General features: G+C 35.7%; 2 protein-coding genes and 2 long non-coding RNA genes across 10 annotated transcripts; 2 read left to right on the top strand and 2 right to left on the bottom strand.

Annotated features, from left to right (window-relative positions):
* Positions 1-7,022: 7,022 nt before the first annotated feature.
* On the bottom strand, positions 7,023-13,925 carry LOC106350982. Of its 4 annotated transcripts, XR_007328356.1 has the most exons (8): positions 12,967-13,384; positions 12,207-12,367; positions 11,903-12,121; positions 9,741-9,862; positions 9,555-9,623; positions 8,438-8,506; positions 8,220-8,274; positions 7,023-7,734 (listed from the first exon to the last, which is right to left on the bottom strand). It is a non-coding gene; the product is annotated as an uncharacterized LOC106350982 (long non-coding RNA). The 4 variants fall into 4 exon arrangements; XR_007328358.1 differs by lacking the exons at positions 7,023-7,734; positions 8,220-8,274; positions 8,438-8,506 and adding an exon at positions 8,550-9,321 and having other exon boundaries at positions 9,741-9,967; positions 10,062-12,121; positions 12,967-13,925; XR_007328355.1 differs by lacking the exons at positions 7,023-7,734; positions 8,220-8,274; positions 8,438-8,506 and adding an exon at positions 8,550-9,321 and having other exon boundaries at positions 12,967-13,364.
* Positions 13,926-14,150: 225 nt separating this feature from the next.
* LOC111213414 lies at positions 14,151-17,115 on the top strand. Of its 2 annotated transcripts, none has more exons than XM_022715166.2 (11): positions 14,151-14,294; positions 14,474-14,617; positions 14,684-15,368; positions 15,452-15,536; positions 15,611-15,698; positions 15,788-15,972; positions 16,075-16,207; positions 16,310-16,446; positions 16,525-16,599; positions 16,686-16,796; positions 16,863-17,115. In XM_022715166.2, exons 2-11 carry the CDS (start codon positions 14,497-14,499, stop codon positions 16,962-16,964), a joined length of 1,722 nt encoding a protein of 573 aa, XP_022570887.2. In that variant the 5' UTR covers positions 14,151-14,294; positions 14,474-14,496; the 3' UTR covers positions 16,965-17,115. The 2 variants fall into 2 exon arrangements, with proteins under 2 accessions (XP_022570887.2, XP_048623438.1); XM_048767481.1 differs by having other exon boundaries at positions 14,219-14,430; positions 14,462-14,617.
* LOC111213415 lies at positions 16,976-17,781 on the bottom strand. Of its 3 annotated transcripts, none has more exons than XR_002663331.2 (2): positions 17,437-17,781; positions 16,976-17,356 (listed from the first exon to the last, which is right to left on the bottom strand). It is a non-coding gene; the product is annotated as an uncharacterized LOC111213415 (long non-coding RNA). The 3 variants fall into 3 exon arrangements; XR_002663330.2 differs by having other exon boundaries at positions 16,976-17,343; XR_001270380.3 differs by having other exon boundaries at positions 16,976-17,310.
* A 1,057-nt stretch (positions 17,782-18,838) lies between these two features.
* LOC106345766 (serine decarboxylase-like) lies at positions 18,839-20,962 on the top strand. The gene is made up of 5 exons (XM_013784946.3): positions 18,839-19,286; positions 19,441-19,672; positions 19,753-19,946; positions 20,021-20,157; positions 20,241-20,962. Exons 1-5 carry the CDS (start codon positions 18,980-18,982, stop codon positions 20,802-20,804), a joined length of 1,434 nt encoding a protein of 477 aa, XP_013640400.2. The 5' UTR covers positions 18,839-18,979; the 3' UTR covers positions 20,805-20,962.
* Positions 20,963-22,191: the final 1,229 nt, after the last annotated feature.

Below are 22,191 nucleotides of genomic sequence, written 5' to 3'. Positions count from 1 at the left end.
ATCACAATCTACCTGAAAGTTGCATGAACGAATGGGCGGACTTGATTAAAGAGTATTTGCCGGAAGACAATGTGTCTGCTGATTCTTATTATGAGATTCAGAAACTGGTTTATAGTCTTGGGTTGCCTTCGGAGATGATAGATGTTTGCATCGACAACTGCATGATCTATTGGGGTGATGATGAGAAGCTAGAAGAATGTCGATTCTGCAAGAAGCTACGATTCAAGCCGCAAGGACGGGGACGTAATAGGGTACCATACCAAAGGATGTGGTACCTACCAATTACAGACAGATTGAAAAGATTGTATCAATCAGAGTAGACTGCTGGAAAGATGAGATGGCATGCCGAGCATACTCAGACGGATGGTGAGATGACTCATCCATCAGATGCAAGAGCCTGAAAACATTTCAACAAAGTACATCCGGATTTCGCTAGCAATAGCCGGAATGTGTATCTCGGACTATGCACAGATGGATTTAGTCCGTTCGGAATGTCAGGGAGACAATATTCATTGTGGCCAGTCTTTCTTACACCATACAACCTGCCACCGGAGATGTGCATGCAACGGGAGTTGCTATTCTTGACCATATTAATACCTGGTCCGAACCATCCAAAAAGGTCCCTGGATGTTTTTCTACAACCACTGATAAAATAGTTGAAGGATTTGTGGTCAACAGGGGTGAGGACGTATGACTGTTCAACGAAGACGAATTTTACGATGCGAGTGATGCTTTTGTGGACCATAAGTGATTTTACTGCCTATGGAATGTTGTCTGGATGGACTACACATGGTAGATTAGCTTGCCCATATTGTAATGGAACGACAGATGCGTTTCAACTGAAGAATGATAGGAAGACAAGTTGGTTTGATTGTCACCGTCGATTTCTTCCCATTGGCCATCCTTACCGAAGAAACAAGAATTTGTTTAGGCACAAAAGGGTTGTGAGAGACACTCCTCCTCCATATCTAACTGGAGAACAAATTGAAGCGCAAATCGACTACTACGGAGCTAACAAAACAGTTCGTTGGGGTGGTAATTGGCATGTCCCTCGTAATATGACTGATTCTTACGCTGTTCATCGCAACTGGCACAAGAAGAGTATATTTTGGGAGTTTCCATATTGGAAGGATCTTCTTCTGCGCCACAACCTCGATGTGATGCATATAGAGAAGAATTTCTTTGAGAGCATCATGAATACAATATTGAATGTCCCAGGGAAGACAAAAGACAACATAAAATCGAGGTTGGACTTGCCGGATATTTGCTCAAGAAGCGAGTTACATATTAAAAGCAATGGACAAGTTCCCGTTCCGATATTCAGATTATCTTCAGAAAAAAGTCGGTGTTGTTCAACTGGGTGGCATCAGAAGTGAAGTTCCCTGATGGGTATGTTTCAAATCTCTCTAGATGTGTTGAAAAGGGTCAAAAGTTCTCCGGGATGAAGAGTCATGATTGTCATGTCCTTATGCAACGACTATTGCCCTTTGCATTTGCGGAGCTACTTCCAACAAACGTACATGAAACACTTGCAGGTACGTAGTGTATTATATCACAATAATTTGCAAAATAATATATGACTAACAATGTGTTTAATTTTTTTTTGGAATATAAAAGGCATTGGAGCATTTTTCAGGGATCTGAGCACACGCACTCTTAAAGAAGAAGTTGTGGAACAGCTTCAGGAGAACATTCTCATCTTATTGTGCAACTTGGAGAAGATATTTCCTCCCAGATTTTTTGACGTCATGGAGCATCTAGCTGTCCACCTCCCATATGAGGCATTGCTTCGTGGACCTGTACATTACGGATGGATGTATCAGTATGAGCGAGCCATGAAATATTTGAAGGGAAAAGCAAAGAACCTCGCCAAAGTTGAAGGTTCTATAATTGCTGGAAGTTTGACGGAAGAAGTTTCTCACTTCACATCGTACTACTTTGCGTCAAAAGTACGTACTCGAAGAAGAGCTCCAAGAAGATATGATGATGGTGGTGTTGCGCCAACATATGCAGTTGCTGGTGTTCCAGACATCTTTAGTCAGATTGGGCGACTCGGTGGGAAGTCTAAAGAGGTTTGGTGGTCGAGTGAACAAGACGCTCATAGTGCACACACCTATATTTTACTCAATTGCGAAGATCCATTGATGCGTTGTTTTGAAAGGTAACATATATTGATACTTCAAAACACATATAAGTATAATTAATTATATAATTGCGAGAGATTCATTCCTATAAAATGTGATTTTACAGCCTATTTGTTTCTCAAGTCGAAGAGACATTTCCTGGTATATCCACAAGTGACGTAGACAAAAGGAGAGATCAACACTTCATTAAGTGGTTGCGGAATCAGGTATTAACTCAAACTCTTTTTTCATACATGATCTGTATATCATTAACATTCTCTTTATTTTTGCAGGTTGATTATGACGACGACGATGCAGATTATCCTAAGTGGTTACACGAAGTAATTCAATCTCCACTTGTAAAGGTCACCACATCACAGATGTATTTCACACGAGGCTATACTTTTCATACATATGAGTATGATAGACAGCGGGCGACCAGTAACTATGGAATATGTGTGAAAGGGAAAACAGATTTCTACGGGATCTTGACGGAGATTATTGAAGTCGAATTTCCACGGATACTGAAGCGGAAATGCGTCCTCTTCAAATGTGAATGGTTCGACCCCGTCGTCAACAGAGGTGTTCGGTCTAACAAATTCGGTCTAGTTGATGTCAACGGTGGACGAAGGTACAACAAATTCGAGCCTTTCATCTTAGCTTCACAAGCAGACCAAGTTAGTTTCCTTCCATACCCTCGGATGAGAGATTCAGGTATAAATTGGTTAGCAGTGATCAAAGTTACACCTCGAGGACGAATCATCAGTGGAGAAGAACCACCATTGCAAGAAGAACAGATAAATGAAGTCGAGGAACCTGAACAAGAAATTGATGACATCCTTCTCATTGATCCGCATAATCACGAGTACGAAGATCTTACCGATGATGCCACAGACGAAGCTGTTGAAGACGAGTTTAATGAAAATGATGATGTTTCTAGTGATGACGAGAATGTCGATGTATCCGATTGATGTATTTGTTTTATGAATAAGATGTAGGAGTTTCTTTTATGAATAAGATAATGTGGGGTTTGTTTTATGAATAAGCAAATGTGGAAATTGTTGTTTGGAATAGAAATAAAGATGAGGTTTGGAATATATGAAGTAGAAAATAAGGAATATGGGGTTTAGGGTTTCGGATTCTAGGGATTTAAACATAACACTCGTTAATTCCACGTAAGCACAAATCGTCGTAAAGACCACGTATGAGAAATCGTCGTAAATACCATGTATGAGCAATCGTCGTAAAGGACTCGTAAGCCAACGAGGAAATAACGACGAAATTTAAAAATAAAGATGGGGTTTGGAATATATGAAAATAAGGAATATGGGGTTTGGGGTTTGGGGTTTCGGATTTGGGGTTTCAGGTTTGGGGTTTGGGGTTTGGGTTTAGGGTTTGGGGTTTCGGATTTGGGGTTTGGGGTTTGGGGTTTGGGGTTTAGTGGTTTCGGATTTTAGGGATTTAAACATAATACTCGTTAATTCCACGTAAGCAGAAATCGTCGTAAACACCACGTAAAAGGATTTAAACAAAACACTCGTTAATTCCACGTAAGCCTAAATCGTCGTAAAGACCACGTAGGATGAAATCGTCGTAAATACCACGTAAGCAGAAATCGTCGTAAATACCTCGTAGTGTAAAAACTAGAAAAAAAAAGAAAAGGAGAAATATACCAGATTAACATGTGGCAAGACTTCCAGCAATTATAATACGTAAGTCTCGCCCACATGAATTCTAATATCTTCTCCTTTTCCTATTTTTTTCAAATATTTATAATTTGAATAGGATTTTGCTGAGGAATGTGATTTGAGATAGGGTGTGATTTGGGAGTTTGTGTGTGGTTTGAGAATGAGAGTTGTGGGTATATTTATAGGAAAGCAAAGCTCGTTAATTCCACGTAAGCAAAATCGTCGTTAATACCTCGTATATAAAAACACGGGCCTTTGTGATTCCTCGCAATTTCCTCGTATTGAAAAACACGGGCCTTTGTAACTGCTCGCTATTTCGTCGTAACCTTACGAGGAATTTGCGACGATATGTAATCTTATATATACCCCCGAGCGCTCACTCTTTCTTTCCTCTCTACTTCATTTCCACTTCCTCTCCATTTCGTAGCAATGGTAAGCCTCTCTAATTTCTCTCTAATTTGGTTAGTTTAGGATAGATTAGGTGGTTAGTATAGGGAATTTAGATAGGTTTACGGATTTTATGTTATTTAGTGTTCATTAGGTAGATAATGTTGGAAAATATACTGTTGATGTTAATTTTAAAATTTTAATTTTTTTTCCCAGGTTCGAAAATGAAGACTTACTGCCCATCACAGAGAGATCTTCGGTGAGCCGGGTAGTCGTTTAGACCCGGCCTCTTCTTCAGCTCCGGGTTCTTCGGGTTAGGAGACTGTCCCCGAGACTCAGTACACTCAGAGTCTCTGGGTCTACTTCTTCTAGTGCACCATCGGCTCCTCATGTGCCTTCCCTGATGGCTCATCCGACGATGCCTCCTTCTGTGCCTCCTCCGATGGCACCTCCGATGGCCGCCGATATTCATCCTGATTTGATGGTGCCTCCGAGTGCTCCTTACTCGCAGTACAGTGTAGAGGACATTCTCCGTCTACCAGGCAGAGAAGGTTTACCAGTTATCGACCCCGACCGACCGGACGGAACTTTGTGGTATGTTGCATTAATTTTTTTTTAATTCGTTTAAAATTCTTTTATAACATTAAAAAATAATTTATATTTTAAATTTGTATTTTCCAGGTGGGGGGTTGACGGATGTCTTGCATCGCACGTAACCGACACGATCAAAGGTTACTTCTCCATGGCACATCCGAACTGGAGTAAGACGCCTCACTACGTCAGAAAGACGTGGTTTAAAATTTACGCTGTAAGTTTCTGTTAATTAATTATATATACTTTAATTTTTTCATGATTTATATATATACTTTCTAAAAAACTAATTGTTAATTTATTTTTTCCAACAGCAAAAATATAATTGGGCCTTGGGGATCACTGAGAGGGTGAGGAAGAAGTTTAACGCGAAGGCAAAAGTTCGCTTGTTGGACACGGTCTCCAACTGGAAGGGTGACTGGATCGTGAAGGGGTATGAGCGTGGCAAACCCGCTGAGCTCACCACGGATGTGTGGGATGACCTCATCCGTTATTGGCGCCTTCCTGATTCCATTAGAATCGCCCAGGCTTGCTCTAACTCCCGTAACACGGTCGATGAGCACGGAAACGGGCCGATGCTTCACACTACGGGCCAAAAACCCCACGCCGGTGTCCGTTTGGAAATGGTTATTAAATATTTTATTAAATAAAGTTTTTAATATATATATTTTTATTCTAACTTTCTTAAATGTTTTTTAGGCCAAAGAGACGGGACATCTCCCGTCTCTTATGGAACTTTACGAGAGGACCCACAAGAACAAGGCGGGCATATTTGTAGATGGCAAGTCCGAGCAAATCTACAACGACGTGGTTGCTTGGGTTGAAGACCGCCAGACCCAGCTGGCCCAGCAGTCTACCGACGGATTACCCATCACCTTATCCACACTTGAAGTGGATAAGATTTACGAGTAGGTAAATTTTCAAAAATTTTAATTTTTTATTATTCATTTAATATAACTTTAAATTTTTACTAACAATATTTATTTTTTGTTTTTAAGGTTGTCCCTATAAAAAAGGGACGGACGTTGGGGATTGGTTCCGTCAACGATGTTCCGAGAGCGACATCGTCTTATGGTCAACGACGGGATGATGAAGTTACTGAGCTGCGTAACGAGTTGGCCGCGACAAAATCTCGTACGGGTGGAGTCGAGGGCTTCTTGGACGTTATAGCGGCCACAAATCCGGAATGGGAGTCCATGTTGAGGAACATGCGACAACAACATCCCATTCAAGGCGAGTCATCCGACGTACATAACGAGGCGGATGTTACGAGGAGTGATGAATTCTACCAGGCGATGAACGACCCTTAGTTTTTTTTTTCCGGTTGTTGTATTATAAATTCAAAACTTATTTATATATACAATATTTTCGTATTGATTTATTTCTATTTTAAATTATAATTTTATTAATAAATTAAATAATTTTAATTATTTTTTATTTATATTTTTAAATTCTGTAAAATAATAAAAACAAAGTAAATTCGTAGCTAATGTACGACCTATTTACGTGGAAACTTTACGAGGAAATGACGAGAAATAATAAACGAGTATTTTACGAGAAAACATTTACGAGGAAATAACGAGGAAAGATAAACGAGTATTTTACGAGGAAATACTTTCGTGGTAGTTACGTGTATTTTGCGAGGAAACACTTTCAAGGTATTTACGTGTAGTTTACGAGGAACTCGTTTCGAGGTATTTACGAGGAAATATAGCGACCTCCTTACGTGGAATATTTACGTGGTCTTTGCGACGAAATGATCTACTTCGTCTTTACGACGAAATATATTCCTCGCTAAGTTACGACGAATTAGCGAGGAAATATGTGTTACAACGGATGAGTAACGAGCAAACGTGGTTCCTCGCTAATTCGTCGTAAAGCCTCTTTTACGACGAACTCACGAAGAAAACCGTCCTCGTTAAAATTATGTTTTCTTGTAGTGTTTGCCAAGAGACTTTTTTAAGACTTTTTTAAGCCGTTGAACTATTTTATTCCACCAAGTACTTTTTTATAAGCAACTCCATATCGTCTTTGTGTAAAGACTTTGGCTTAAGCTTGTTTCAGCTGTTGGTCGTTTTTCTTTCCATCCAACAAATCATAAACCAAGCCATCCAACTCATAGTCTTTGTCTTAAGACATCTTTAAGTTGTTGGTCGTTTTTCCCCATCCAACGAGTGTTGTTTATGCCATTAGTGTTGTTTCATTCTAAGGACTTTTTCTAAGCCGTGGGTCATTTTCTCATCCCTATATAGTCTTTGTCTTGAGACTAGTACGCATGCATACACTACCAACCAATAGATCACAAGTCTTATTTTACATCCCCATAACACCCTTAATTCTTTAGACATGCACTACCAATCAAAGTCTTGTGGTTATCGCAAAGACATAGATCTTTAAGCCGTGTGATTCAGAGTCTTTGTCTTTGTCTTTGAAGCTGTTGGTCGTTTTTCCAATCCAACGAATCTTATTTAACCCATTAATCATTTATCCATCTAATGACTTTTTTCTCAGCGGTGGGTCATTTTTTCCCATCCCCATATAGTCTTTGTCTTAAGACTAAAGCATGCCCTACCAACCAATAGATCCCAAGTCTTACTTTCCATCCCCATAACATAACGCTTTAGACATGCCACTACCAACCGAAAGATTCCTTACGGGACAATATCCCCAAATTAAAATCTGACAGAACACTATTAGAGTAGTGCTTGCCTATGACCTTTTGGAATTTCAAAATGCTATGACATCAATTAGAACTGATCAAATGGGTTTGAATTTTGTCCTTCCATCCTCAAAAGACATAAATTTGGAAAAGACAAAAACAAACATGCATTTTTTATTTTATAGACAGAGAAATTACCTCAACGACGATGGTTTCAGCTTCCCAGGTATGTAAAGCAGTAACTCTGGCAGAAAAAAGGCAGGTGAGTTTCCTCCTCCAAGCGATACTACCATCCGTTATAACCAAAAACCATGTTCAGACACTAAACCACGCTGACTTGTATGACATTAATTTATACAAGAGAATGAATTTGGCAGATTGCACACTACTATTGCCAAACCTACACTTAAAGGCGATGCAACAAACCATATGGGATTCATGATTTATATACAAATCTATGCATGTAGTGAAGATATGCGGATCATTCTACAGACAAAAGAAACGGACAGTTTATGCATGATGTGCGCACATAAAGATGGTTTTTAAACTAATCGCAAATCGCAGAGAATGTAGCGATGACGAGTACAAAGATGACTCTACAACGATTAGTGGGAAAGAACCCTAAACCAAGATCACTGCAAAAATTATACTTTGAACAACTACTAAATCGAAATCGCGAAACATGTGAAAGATTAAGACGAACCTTTTTTTTTTTTGATAAATATTAAGACGAACCTTACAAAACCCTAATTAACATATACAGAGACGTACCTCAACGACAAGTGAGAAACCCAAAGAATCACATGAGGTCTCAGGCGGAATCAACCTTCAAAAACCAAAACAATCTAATCAAGATCTCTTCAAGAAGAAAAAGATTGAACAATTCAGAAAAATTTGGAAACCCTAGAAGCAAAATTGCGAACAAATTGTACTCTTAAACACTGAAATCCTCAAACAAATTCACAATTTACAGAGAGTGAAACACTTACTAATCAAAAACTGTAATTCGATTTTCTGGTTTTGCAAATCTTCGAGGAGTCGATCGAGAGAATTCTACCCTGAAAAAGAGAAATATTTGTTATTGTTATTCTATTTGTTTTGATATCTTTCACTCAAAATATTAGATTTGTTAAGTTTCATAAACATCAAGTTTTGATTTATTACATTGAAAACTGAATTTCAAACTACATGATAAACACACTGTAACATCCGTATTTTTCCGAAATAACTTAAATAAATAATAAGTCTGAAATCTCTATTTATTACTTTTGTTGTTACGTTACGAGGAAATAACGATGACTTTAGTTTTCCACGTAAATTCCTCGTAAAATCGACGTAAATTTACGAGGATTGTTTTTCCTCGTTAAATTTCCTCGTAAAGCATGTGTTTTCTTGTAGTGATAATATAGAAATTATGAAATATAATTATATCTGTCACTATTGGAAAGATTGTTGCACACATTTATATATATATATATGTATATATATATATATATCATATTCAAAATAGAAAACCAAATATATAAAAGGGATTTAATCTGTAGTTATTATAAACCTTTTTTTTTCTAAACATAGTCAATATTTAAATTATACTTGAAAATTAAAATCTAACTTTTTAATTTATGATTTATTAAAATGGGTTTTGAAAGAATGGGTTTTTTAAATATTGGGTTTTAGCAAAATGAGTTTAAATGTTAACAAATTCAATTCTTATATCGAGGCCCAAGCCCATGCGTGATCTTCTATGTTACGACAACATCTGGACATATCGAACAAAGCAAAAATAAAAATGAAAGTCTTCTCCGATCGATTCTGATTCAGCGACCGCAGGAGGACACCACAGACTCGTTCCTCTCCGATATGAACCGGTAACCTTTGCAAAAAAAAATACAGGAACAGTTTGATTGTTGTTTCCGACACATACTAAGAACATATCTGGACATATATAAGCTGAGGATATTGATGTGTTTGAAGAATATCTGAAGCACTCTCCGACAAAACATGCAACCAGATTGGTATTAGAGATATTAGTTTTTTTAAAATATGTTAGTAGATTTCTATATATTTGTTATTATTAGATTGTTAAAGACCTTTGTTTAAACTCACCTGCTTCTGGTATTTCAGGATTGACAAACATCTGACTTGCATCATAAGCATTTGAGATTTGAACTTCACCTAATAAATAAAATATGAAGAACCTTTTGAGTTGAACAAAATGCCGTGTTCTAGGTTAATATCTATTATTGCAATATATAAATGTGTAGATCAAAACATAAGTTGAATATTAGATACCTCTATATTGCCCAATCTTAGCAAATCGTAGAAGACATATTACCATGCCTTCTGTTTACTGGCTAGCTGTGTGAAGATTCTCTGCAAAATTTCCCGACAGGCAGCACCCTAATCTTTGCCCACTAAAAAGATTAAATATATACTTAGACATATATACTCCAAGACAGACATGTTTGGCAAATTCAGCAATGTATGTCTTATTACACAGAGGCATGGATTTTTGTTCCCTTTAAAAAGATAAAAAGAATTATATCCGTTAGCTTGTATCTTAACAAAATCAATATATAGAAATCACAAATCGATATAGAACGTTAAATTTACATTTGCATCACATAGGATTAGTTCCATAGATTCTCCAACGTCTTTCATGAAATGTCTCCATGTATGAATGATCTTCACTTGGATGCGACATGCATTCTTGCGTGGTTTGATTCGTTCAAGAAAGTTAGCCGCATATTGTTCGCCATTTTTTTTCTGTATCCCTAGGTTTGATGAATATCGTGGTATTCTGATGCTATATTTATAATTGGTAGGTGGTACAGCGGATTTAGGTTACGCAAATGTAGGTCATAATATTTTAAAGATTTGATAAATATGTTACTTTGTGGAATAAGGAATATTATGCGAGTATATTGTAATTAGAATATACTTTTTTTAATTTGTAAGAGTTAATGCTAATCCAATTAAAGTAGGTTAGCGAAAATTCTGTAAGTATAAGGAAAATATAACTAATTGTGATATTAAATAAAACTTGTAGACGAAGCAATATAAATATTTCCGGATTTTGTTATTAAATATTGCATCTACAATATATTGTTAACAAAAAGATTTGCACAATACATTTAAATTGATTTTTAGATAGTTGGTAAAAATTAAGGCAATAACATCGCAGAGTTTAAAATTTGAATTTTTGTCAAATTTTTCGCTATACGAACGTTATAAGACTGTTTGAATCATACCAAGTATGTGTTATCAGTTTTAGTTTTTGTATAAATGTATTATATAGTTTACTAACATGTTATTAATACATGATACTTTAAATTTTTTTATTTGTTTTCCACTTTGCATAGAAATATATTTTTGGAAATCAAAATTTGAGATGAGTTGATAGTTTTCTTTTGGTGTACAAAATAAAATTATATAATTTCAATCAGGTTTGTTTTAATAGTATGATTATATAATATGATTACTGATTTTAATTCATATATAAGTATATTTAATTTTTAAATATATTATAAATTTTAATTTTTATATAATATTTTATACCAAAATTTATGTTATTTAAAATGAATATAGTTTTATATCTATGAAAATAAAGCAGGGTTACCTAGTAATTTATAAGCTTGATGGAACAACTCGCAAAATCCTATTATAGTTATATATGGTTTTCATAAAATTATTCTATTATTTTAGTCATTTATCTGTATTTATAAATAATGAATATTCAAATTAAAATTTATTAAAAAGCGAGACACACTATTAATCCTAATTAAGTTAGTTATTTCAAAAAGGAATTAGTATGTAATATTTGTAAGAGGTATATCTTGAAAATATTAAGATATAAGAATTGCGATTTATTAAAGCTGTTAGAATCACTGAGATTTTATATAAAATCACATATATTTTCAATGAAAGAGTATTTAGTAAAATGAAATATAGGATTTCAGTTAAATAGTTGTTAGAATCATCAAGATTTTTATGCTGAATGCAATTTAGAATATCTTAATAAATAATGCAATTGTGATAATGGTCCATTTCAAAATTCTCGTATAAACTAAAGAAATATAGTTTGGTAAACTGAGGGTTCTAGTATGATTTTTCTAATCCATACGTGCAATGCATAAAACTACGATAATCCATACGTGGTTAGCATAGGTTTGGTTTAAACTTAGTATAATCTTAGGGCATCATTATCCCAAATACCCATTTAGGGTCTCTTAGTTATTTTTTAATACTTTTAAGCAATAAATATGTGTTAAGAAACCCTGTTAAGAGACCCGAACATTTATGTGCTCCAATACAAGTCTCTAAATTAAGGGTTCTTAAAAACAATTATTAAAAAGTTTGAAGAAAATGATAGAAATCAAAAACAACTCGAGTTAAAAATCAAAAACATTCTAATGACTGACTATTATTGAATTTGTGGTTGGGGAGAAGCGTACCTTCGGTGGTGAAGACAACGTGCCAGGTTTCACCGGGAGCGTCATCGCCAATGATCCTGCTGTTCAAGAGGCATCGACCAGTGTAAGGGTCCTTTGGTTTGAATTTGTTGACAACTATTACTTCTTCCTCTTTCTTTGACTCCTTCGACTTCTTTCACTGGCACCTCTGTTGTCACCTGAGCCTTCACTCTTCCCCCATAACTAAACGCCTCTTGTGTACTTTGTAGATATACCAATAACAAAATGTAAAGACTCTTTTGGTTATTCTATGGCAAGCTGTGATTAAAAAGCAAAGAAATGATACCTTTTTGTTGAGGAAAATCCTTTGAGGGGAAACGAAGGATGTTTTTGTGGGGAGAGACGCCGACGACTTTGATGATGGAAATGAGACTGCAGTACCTATAGCAGCAGCTGCAGCAGCCATGTTTGATCAGTAATGGAAGAAGAAGAAGACGTGATGGAACTCTGGCAAAACAAAAAATATCAGAGGAAGCTATGATACGGTGAGGTTGTGATAGGATGTGTGTGAAGGAAAATGGAGGCCAAGGATTAAGTTATTACAGCTTATCATTTCTCCTAATTGTCTACATATCCACCCATCTAAAAAACATGTTCACACATCAGTCTACTAGTTACTAAATCAGATTTATAATGATCCTCCTGGACTTATCTACTTTCACATGTAGTCATTGATTCATGCCTTATCTTCAGAAAAGGCTCAAACAATCATCAATATCGTCTGCAGATATAGAGGAATAAGTACAGAAAATATCAAAAGAGAAGACCAGCTACATAAAACTCCATTCTTTAATCTTCTTGCTTTACACGTAGTGCTATTAAACAAGCCGAGAGAAACAATTGAAACGTGCGAGCGTGCAATTGAAATACAAGCCGAGAAACAAGACATCCAAAATGGATACATAAACACACATTGTTCTTGCCTATCAATCATTAACATATAATCAAGTCATGGAACCAGACATATCCTAAGAAACATCAAACTGGTCCTAAAAAGATCGAGACCGAATTCAAGTGGAACCCATCTGATACAAGATTGAAAGTACCTTCTAGAGTTGATGACAAGACCGAGATTCTTCCATGGTTTGGCTTTACAAGTGTTCCTGGTTTTGGTCGGAACGGTGAAGCTTGGTCTATACAGAGAAGAGCTTGGGAGTCTCTTGGATGATTTGTGGTTGAGACAAAACAGACACGCGAGATTTGAAGAAGAAGAAGAGTAAGAAGAAAACGTGAGACACAAAGATCAAAACTTTCTGAATCTCAACCGCAACAGATTATACAAACCATAGCAAACAGATTCGATCGAAGCATAAGAGGAGGTTTGGAGATAGTCGCGGAAGAACGAGAGAAGTCGTGGAAGAGATGAACGCTCAAGGGACACGTGTCTCATAAAACCGGTCTCTTGTGGACGTTTTTTCACATTTAAGCCAATTTTCTTTTTTTTTAATTCTAATAATTCTAAGAGACAGACTTAAAAAACCGCGATAATGATGCTCTTAATAAAATGATATTGTATATATCTACATGCGAATCTAGCTATAAATGCTTAATTTTAACAATATAGTTATAATAAAGCAATTATAATCTTGTTTTCTTAAGTCATATAAAAATGTTTGTATATGGAGTATCGGTAGGAAGTAAATATTCGGTGTAGTTAAAGTAGGAAGTGGGAAATCTATTAATTGTGATATATGGAATATTTTATGATAATTAGTAGGAATTAGTTTTATTGTTAGGATAACATAAATATACATCTAATAAATTTTTTAAAGATGGCCCAACTTTAAAAAAATCACACTTGAAAAATGTCGTGACTTCTGTTTTAATATATAAGAAGATATTTCAATTCTTAATTAAGATTTTGCTAGATACTTTCTCAAAAGATTTTGTTATAATTAAAAAAATTAAATTTATAATTGATTTATTATTTATGTAAATAATTAAATATGTCATATGAAATAATTTTCTAAGTGGTCATATGCTATGACTTGTTAAAAGTAAATAAAAATAGGACCATATAAAGTAATAGATTAGATATGAGATTTAAAATTCAATAACACTCGATTATATACTTCAAACCTCAAATATTTAAGTATTAGTTTTATTTAAATTTGTGATTCTGTTAAATAAAAGCTTTGAATTCGAAAAAAGATATCAATCTAGTTAACTCCTTGAAGCATGGCTAAAAACTGGAAAAGACCAAAAGACCCTCACATGAACTGAACGGAGTCAACGGACGGAGATTGGCCGTTAAAAGTCACGTCTCTTTTTATAAAACTCCGACTCTTCCTTTTCTTCTCTCTCTCTCTCTACAAACATTTCTCCGCCCTTCCCTTACCGGTTTACTCTCTCCGGTTATCAACGATTCTCCCCGGTGAGAAACTAAATTGGAATTCCCCGGAAAGTTTTATGCGGACGATCTTCATATTCGGATTCTACCATTCGAGCTTTTAGTTACTGCTTAGATTTTTCACAGCTCATTGGAACCATAAATGGAACTGCTTGATTGATTCTTCCTCCACTCTCTTACTTTCGACATGGTTTCTTTTGTAGGTTTTAAAAATTTCATCCTTTGGATGGGTTTGGATCCTGAAGAAGCTGATGGTCATGGAACTCTGTGTTTGCATGCATTCTCAGATTTAACCCATGTTTCTCCGCTTGTCTTCTTATACCTTCTCAAAGAATGCTATATCCATGGTAAAGTCCCAACCTTTTTCTTTCTTTCAAATCGAGTATTTTAGTTTATAAATAGAGTAATTGCAGGAAGCTGCAAGGCAACAAAGAAGTTCCAAGCGTTGCAGCACCGAGTCCATCAAGTTCTCGCTAACAACCCCCAACCAGGCCCTTCTACTTTCATTGTCTACTGTCTGAATCTGCTTCCCGTCTTTGGAGTATACGGTGAAGGCTTTAGTCACTTGGTCATATCAGCTCTTCGACGCTACTTCAAGTCAGCCTCTGCTCCCGCTAGTAATCAAGAAGACGCTGCTTCCGCGAGAAGCTTAGCTGCTCGGCTCTTCCTTGCTATTGTTGGAGGTTCTGTAGCTTATGATGAGAAAGTTATGGTGAATACACTCAAAGTGTTTGATGTTGGGTTAGCGAGCATCGATGAAGCCTTGTCTAGGGAAGGATCTGCTTCTTCTTCTTCTGGTAGTGCGTTTCTTGAAGAATACATCTCTGAGCTGATCAAGTCCAAGTCTTTCATGACGGCTGTGTCTCTCTTAGAGCATTTCTCTTTCAGTTTCCCTGGAGAGACTTTCCTCCAGCAGATGGTTGAGGATAAAGACTTCCAAGCTGCTGAGAAATGGGCCACTTTCATGGGGCGGCCCAGTTTGTGCCTTCTTGTGCAAGAGTACGGGTCAAGGAATATGCTGAAGCAGGCTTATAATGTCATGAAGAAGCACTATCTCCAGCATGAGTTCCCTGAATTGTGTTACAAGTGTAAAGAAAGGTCTCTTTTGCTTTCTCGATTTTTCGATATATATGCAGAATTAACAGTTACAAGATGACATTTTTATCCAATCAAATGCGCAGTGCACTGAAGGATCTAGCTGAAAAAGCATGCTGGGATGTTGCTGAAACAAAGGCAAAAGGTGACAGACAGCTACTCGAGTATCTGGTAAGAACTTGTTTGTCCGTTTGTTCTGTAATCATTTACCAAAAGTGTTTGAAGTTCTTTTTTATGTTTTGAAGGTTTACTTGGCAATGGAAGCTGGGTACTATGAGAAAGTTGATGAACTTTGTGAACGATATTCACTTGAAGGTCTGCCAAAAGCACAAGGTATATATTGTTTTGTTTTATGGAGCTTACTTCTCCTAGTGTGTTTTCAAGACGCTTACAATGATATATTCTTCATGTTGTTGCTTCAGAGGCTGAGGTTGATTTGGTTAACAAATGCTTTCTGCATCTCAACGATCTGGCTGTGGAAGAAGTAGTATGGGTTGATGAAGTAAATGGGTTAAGAGAAGCTACTTCTTTTCTTGAAGGTTGTAAAGTTGTGGGTCTTGACTGTGAATGGAAACCCAATTACATGAAAGGCAGTAAACCAAACAAGGTAAATAATATTAGTTTCGTCACTGACCTCTGACATAATGAGTTTCTTTCCATTCATGTTGTAGATATACTTATTTGTTCTTTTGGCATGTCTTGTCTTCAGGTTTCAATCATGCAAATTGGATCAGATAGCAAAATTTTCATACTGGACTTGATAAAGCTTTACTATGACGCCTCTGAGATTCTAGACACCTGTCTTAGTCAGATTTTGCAATCGTATAGTACATTAAAGCTTGGTATAATATGAGATGTGTATCCTCTCTTTTTTTTTATAAATAAACTTTTGCTTTGCCGTATTAAAAGATTCTATCTGACTGAGCTGAGCATCATCATCTCAGGTTACAATTTTCAGTGTGACATCAAACAATTGGCGCTTTCATATGGGGATCTCAAGTGTTTCAAGAGCTATGACATGTTGCTAGACATTCAAAACGTTTTCAAAGAACCATGTGGTGGTTTATCAGGACTAACCAAGGTGAGCTTTTCTAGATCATAGCTCATAAAATCATTTAATGTTACATTTACATTTTGATCTTTTTGTTGTGTGTATCAGAAAATATTGGGAGTGGGTTTGAACAAAACAAGACGCAATAGCGATTGGGAACAAAGGCCTTTGACACAGAATCAGGTTCATTATTGAAGCATAATAACCATAATCTAATCAGGGGCCGTCCTAAAATAAATTGAATCTGATAATTAAAGTGAATTGTGCAGCTAGAGTATGCTGCTCTGGATGCTGCGGTGCTGATTCACATTTTCCGACATGTTCGTGATCATCCTCCACATGACACTACTTTAGAGACAGTCCAATGGAAATCTCACATTGTAAGTTAGCGAATCTTAAATGCCCTTATCTCTCCAACTAGTAATTTATGCACAAATGTTTTGTAGGTCTCCCACATGGATAACCCTAAGAAGTCGAAGAAGAAGCCTAAGTGCCATTCAACCCAAACATCAGATTCGACATTTAACAAGCCATCATCAAGCAGTTGAAACAAATGAGATAAAAGTGCAATTTAACTGTAGTTTTTCATATCTAGGATTGGTTGCATAAATGTTGGATGATTCAAGTAGGAGCCAGTTAGTTTTGATGGCCTCACTCACCTAACTGGAAATGAGTGGTGAATCTATTTTCATTTACATACCTGCACCGAGAACTATTCCAGTGAAAAAAAACAGACAGCTTTTTCTAGGCCTTGCCAAAAAAATCTTTGAGCATAATCTCCCACATTGAAGTTCCCTGTATATCTAAGCACAGAACACGGCCTTTGTTCCCAGTTGAGGTAATGTAAGGATGCAAAGTTAAAACTTCGTGTTGGAGGAGTTAAAATCCCTGCGCCTTGAATCACACCACCAACATACGCATAATAGACTACATCGTCAATCTCAAAAGAATGTAAACCAAATTAAACGTCTTGAGTGAACAAAAATAATCGGAGATTTCAAAAAATTAAAAGAAATGCACCTTGGATGTCTGTTAGAAAGAAAGAGCAACAACGTATATATTAGCCAAAGCTTAAAGCTTTTGGAACATCCATGGCGAACGAAGAGAGATTTTTATAGTCTAAAAGTTAAGAATCATCTTTTGTAACTTTGTCAAAAATAAATTTTGGTGATAAATTTAAACATTTTATCTAAAAAAAACTTCTTTCAACTTGTTTTTTTGTAGGGTAGATAGATTTTTAGAATAATTATACATTAAGCATTAGCACACAATCACACACCCATGTGTAGTCTAGTCACACCCAAAACCTACCAATCGATCTTATCCCAAACAAATTAAACACGTGCGTTTAAAAATTAAAATCTACACCTCGCCCTTCTCCACACACTTGTTCTAACGATTTTGATTTAAGCTATTTTTTTCCCCAAGATCGAATATTTTCATCTTTATACAAAAACTAACATTACAATTTCTAATAATATATGCTCTTTATTTTTTCTTTAACAATACCTTCCAACCAAATTAAACTCGTGTGTTTAAAAGCTAGCTCCTCCCTCTATAATGTTTTTATATGGCATCAAGCACACGTATGCCAGAAAATCGTAGAAAATCGCAAAGTTTTGACAGAAATTTCTCTCTTTTTTAAATTGTAAAGTCAGAAACTTTTTAAAATAAACCCTTCAAATTAATTTTTCTCAGCTGACGTAATAATATTTATAGAAAATATAATATGATTACCATACAATTTCTTTTATTCATTATGTGTTTAAAACAATATATTATTTTTTAGTGTCAAAGATACTTATTATACACATTTTATTATGTTTACTTGAACTAATCATATTTTTGTTAAATAATATTTATGCTAGCTATATTTAGTAAAAAAGTTTTGTTTGGTTTTGACATGTTTGGTCAAGATCAAAATGGTAAACCAGTCTATGATTATCAGAAGCATTTCACGTTTCATGGAGTTAGAAATATTTAGATTTTCGATTAAAATTGAAATGGAGAAAAAATCAAATCAAAATTTACGGATACGTTGTTCAGTCCTACTCCCACAAACCTGCTTTAAATTTTTCAAACCAAAACAATAATTGCTATTTTGAAATCTACATCAATTTTATAATGTTTTCCTTTCAATATAGTCAAATCAAATTCTGTTTTTTTTTTTTGAAACTAAATCAAATTCTGTTTTATAGTGTCATAGGCCTAATAGTGTGTTTCTTCTTTTGGAATGGATATAGTGATTACAAAAAAAAAAATCAATATGAATCTTAACAAGTTGAGATAACCTTTTAATTGCTATAAACAAAAAAAAGAAAAAAAGAATCTACACGTTTAAGATATTTTAATATCATAATTTGAATCTCGCGAGAAGCACAAGTGCCCACGAAAGGGCAATAAAAAGAGCCAAGAATCATTTTCAGCTACTTATAAATTAACGAAGCCGCGCCTCTCTCTCGATCACTTGTCTCTGTCTCACCATTTCCACCAATCACTTCCTTCTCTCTCCTCTTTCTAGAGATTCTCCTCCTTTTTGGAATCTGATCAAGCAGTCCTTGCAATGGCTGAAAAATTCGATATCTTGTCTGAAGACTTCGTTCCAACGGCTGTGATCAACGAACCATTACCTTGCCCGGTAATAAACGGGAACAGAGCAGATCACGAGGAAGAGAATCTGAAAAAGACGAAGGTGATAAACGGAAGAGGAGAAAGAGAAATGGTTCTCGGCAGGAATGTCCACACGACGTCTCTCGCTGTGACGGAGCCGGAATCTAACGACGAATTCACCGGAGATAAAGAGGCCTACATGGCTAGCGTCCTCGCTCGTTACAGGAAAACTTTGGTTGAGCGAACAAAATATCATCTAGGTAACATCAACAACAATTTAATCAGAAAAAAAACAACAACAAGAAGGAACGAACCAAATATCATCTAAGTAGAAACTCTATAAATTAATAAATTTAGTTAGTCTTAAAAATTCAAATCATTATACAAATGGATAAAACAATGATATTGGTGTAGGTTATCCATATAACTTGGATTTCGACTACGGTGCGCTTGGGCAGTTGCAGCATTTCTCCATTAACAATCTTGGAGATCCGTTTATCGAAAGCAACTATGGTGTACACTCTAGGCCTTTTGAAGTTGGCGTCTTGGATTGGTTTGCTCGTCTCTGGGAGATAGAGAGAGATGACTATTGGGGTTACATCACAAACTGTGGAACGGAAGGAAACCTTCACGGCATTTTAGTTGGGTATGCTTTTTTTGTGTGATTGTTTTTTTTTTTCTTTTTATTGCAGTGTTTAATGTTGTTTTAAACATATTTTTTTTCAGGCGTGAAGTGTTTCCTGATGGGATTTTGTATGCGTCTAGTGAATCTCATTACTCTGTGTTTAAAGCAGCTCGTATGTATCGAATGGAGTGTGAGAGAGTTGATACGCTTATCTCAGGGGAGATTGACTGTGCTGATTTCAGACAGAAGCTGTTGGCGAACAAAGATAAACCAGCCATTCTTAATGTTAACATAGGTTCCTGTCTCTCTCTTTGTAACTAAGTTCGTATTGAGAAAGGTTATTTAATTACTTTTTTTTTGGTCTTGCAGGAACAACTGTTAAAGGAGCTGTTGATGATCTCGACCTTGTGATCAAAACTCTTGAAGAGTGTGGCTTCTCACATGACAGGTTCTATATTCACTGCGATGGAGCTTTGTTTGGACTTATGATGCCTTTTGTCAAACGTGTAAGTGTATAGTTTTCAATCAAAATCACCTTTATTTGTCTTCTAAACAAGTGTCTTTTTTTTTTTGTCACGCCTCTTCATAGGCACCAAAAGTCACGTTCAATAAACCGATAGGGAGTGTGAGTGTGTCGGGCCACAAGTTTGTCGGATGTCCAATGCCATGTGGTGTTCAGATAACAAGAATGAAACACATCAAAGTCCTCTCTAACAACGTTGAGTACCTCGCCTCGAGGGATGCAACAATCATGGGAAGCCGAAACGGGCATGCTCCTTTGTTCCTATGGTACACCTTAAGCCGAAAAGGGTACAAAGGATTCCAAAAAGAAGTTCAGAAATGCCTGAGAAACGCGCATTACCTCAAAGACGGGCTCCGCGAAGCCAGGATCAGCGCAATGCTCAACGAGCTTAGCAGCACTGTTGTCTTTGAGCGTCCTAGAGATGAAGAGTTTGTCAGGAGGTGGCAGCTCGCTTGCCAAGGTGATATAGCTCATGTGGTGGTTATGCCAAGTGTTACAATCGAGAAGCTCGATCATTTTCTGAAAGACCTGGTTGAGAACCGATCGGTTTGGTACGAGGATGGATCTCAACCACCATGCCTTGTTAAGGATATAGGAATCAAGAACTGCATCTGTCCAGCTCACAAGTGACCTCGCTATTTCCTCCATATATTTTGGCATTTCTGTGTTGTTTGGTTTTATTTTCTATCTCAGTTGTAGTCACAAATTTCAGAGTCAAATTTTGTTAGCTTCTCTTATAAACAAGGGAAATTTGCTAAAGTATAACAAAGTACTAAAGTTTGAATCCATGTGTCTTGCGCAGATATTTTTGTTTTTATAAATAAAAAATTATTTCATATAAACAGTAGTATTTATTTTTTGAAATTTACCCATATTAAATAATTGTTTAATATGATATTTCTAAACACAATAATTTTATAATTTATATTAATTAATTTTATTTTCTTTTTTGAATCATCAACTGTATCGCTCACATTTTTTAGAATATGATTCGTGCGTCCGCATAAAATGATATATATTATTTAAAATTTGGTGCTACAGATTTGCATTGTGCTAATACTTATATGTAAATAATATATTTACATATTCATTTTTATATGTTCATAGTTGTGATTATTTGAGTGTATTGTCGAGACATATATTATATGAATGACTATAAAACGCTAAAGTTATACTATAAAAATGCTAATTTTGTCATTAAGAAGTCAATCTAGGCATGTTCAAGAATCAATTTACGTAACTTTGTAAATTTTGTCAGAGGTGTGGTATAACATTAATTATTTTTGAAAATCAATCCCTTATATATTAATTGAAAATTATTAAAAAAATTATAACTTATATTTTGTACTAATTAGAAAAGAGACTCGATAATGTATCACATAATTAGAATATCAATTTGGCTTACATGGCAATATAATAATCAATTGAATATTTTGTAAGTCCAAAATTCAATTGCTTGAGAACGTTATAACCAAAAATATAAGAAGCGTGTATATTTAGGGATATGATATACTATAAGCAATTGATAAACCAAACTGGAGCATAAAAAAGGAAAAAGATATATGCTTGCCAAAAGTTGTAGACGAAAAGCTGATCCCTCCCTATTGAGGACTTCCTTTATACGTATCTATTAACTCCTTGAATTTCTCGAATTGCTTATCGTTATAACAGTTTTTTTTTTCTTTTGATCAATACAGTGGCGGAGCCACATTGAACAACAGGGGGGCAGCTGCCCCCAACTCATTTTAAAGATTCAGTGCAAAACATTGACTAGTTTTCAATTTGCCCCCCTATTTTTTAACAAACCTATCCTTAGTTTTATGCATAATTTTATTTTGCCCTCCACAAATTTTTTCTCTAGCTCCGCCCCTGGATCAATATAGTATCAGTTGTAATACAAACTAGATTTTGAATTCGAATAAATATGATGTTATTTTTTTTTATGTCATTATTTAGGGTTGGGCAAAAAACTCGAATTCGAAGAACCGAACTGATCCCAATCCAAATAAGTAGTACC

Source organism: Brassica napus, chromosome C9 (genome assembly GCF_020379485.1).
Source record: "Brassica napus cultivar Da-Ae chromosome C9, Da-Ae, whole genome shotgun sequence".
In the NCBI taxonomy this organism is placed as follows: Eukaryota; Viridiplantae; Streptophyta; class Magnoliopsida; order Brassicales; family Brassicaceae; genus Brassica; species Brassica napus.
The sequence above is the reverse complement of the archived record's forward strand: the minus strand, read 5'-3'. Positions and strand labels throughout refer to the sequence as shown.

Coding starts and splice junctions, on each gene's coding strand:
- LOC111213414 (XM_022715166.2), top strand. CDS start 14,497: ATGGGTTTGGATCCTGAAGAAGCTGATGGTCATGGAACTCTGTGTTTG. Junction 15,537..15,610: donor GACAGCTACTCGAGTATCTG/GTAAGAACTTGT, acceptor TATGTTTTGAAG/GTTTACTTGGCAATGGAAGC. Junction 16,447..16,524: donor GTTTATCAGGACTAACCAAG/GTGAGCTTTTCT, acceptor TGTGTGTATCAG/AAAATATTGGGAGTGGGTTT.
- LOC106345766 (XM_013784946.3), top strand. CDS start 18,980: ATGGCTGAAAAATTCGATATCTTGTCTGAAGACTTCGTTCCAACGGCT. Junction 19,947..20,020: donor CATTCTTAATGTTAACATAG/GTTCCTGTCTCT, acceptor TTGGTCTTGCAG/GAACAACTGTTAAAGGAGCT. Junction 20,158..20,240: donor TGATGCCTTTTGTCAAACGT/GTAAGTGTATAG, acceptor GCCTCTTCATAG/GCACCAAAAGTCACGTTCAA.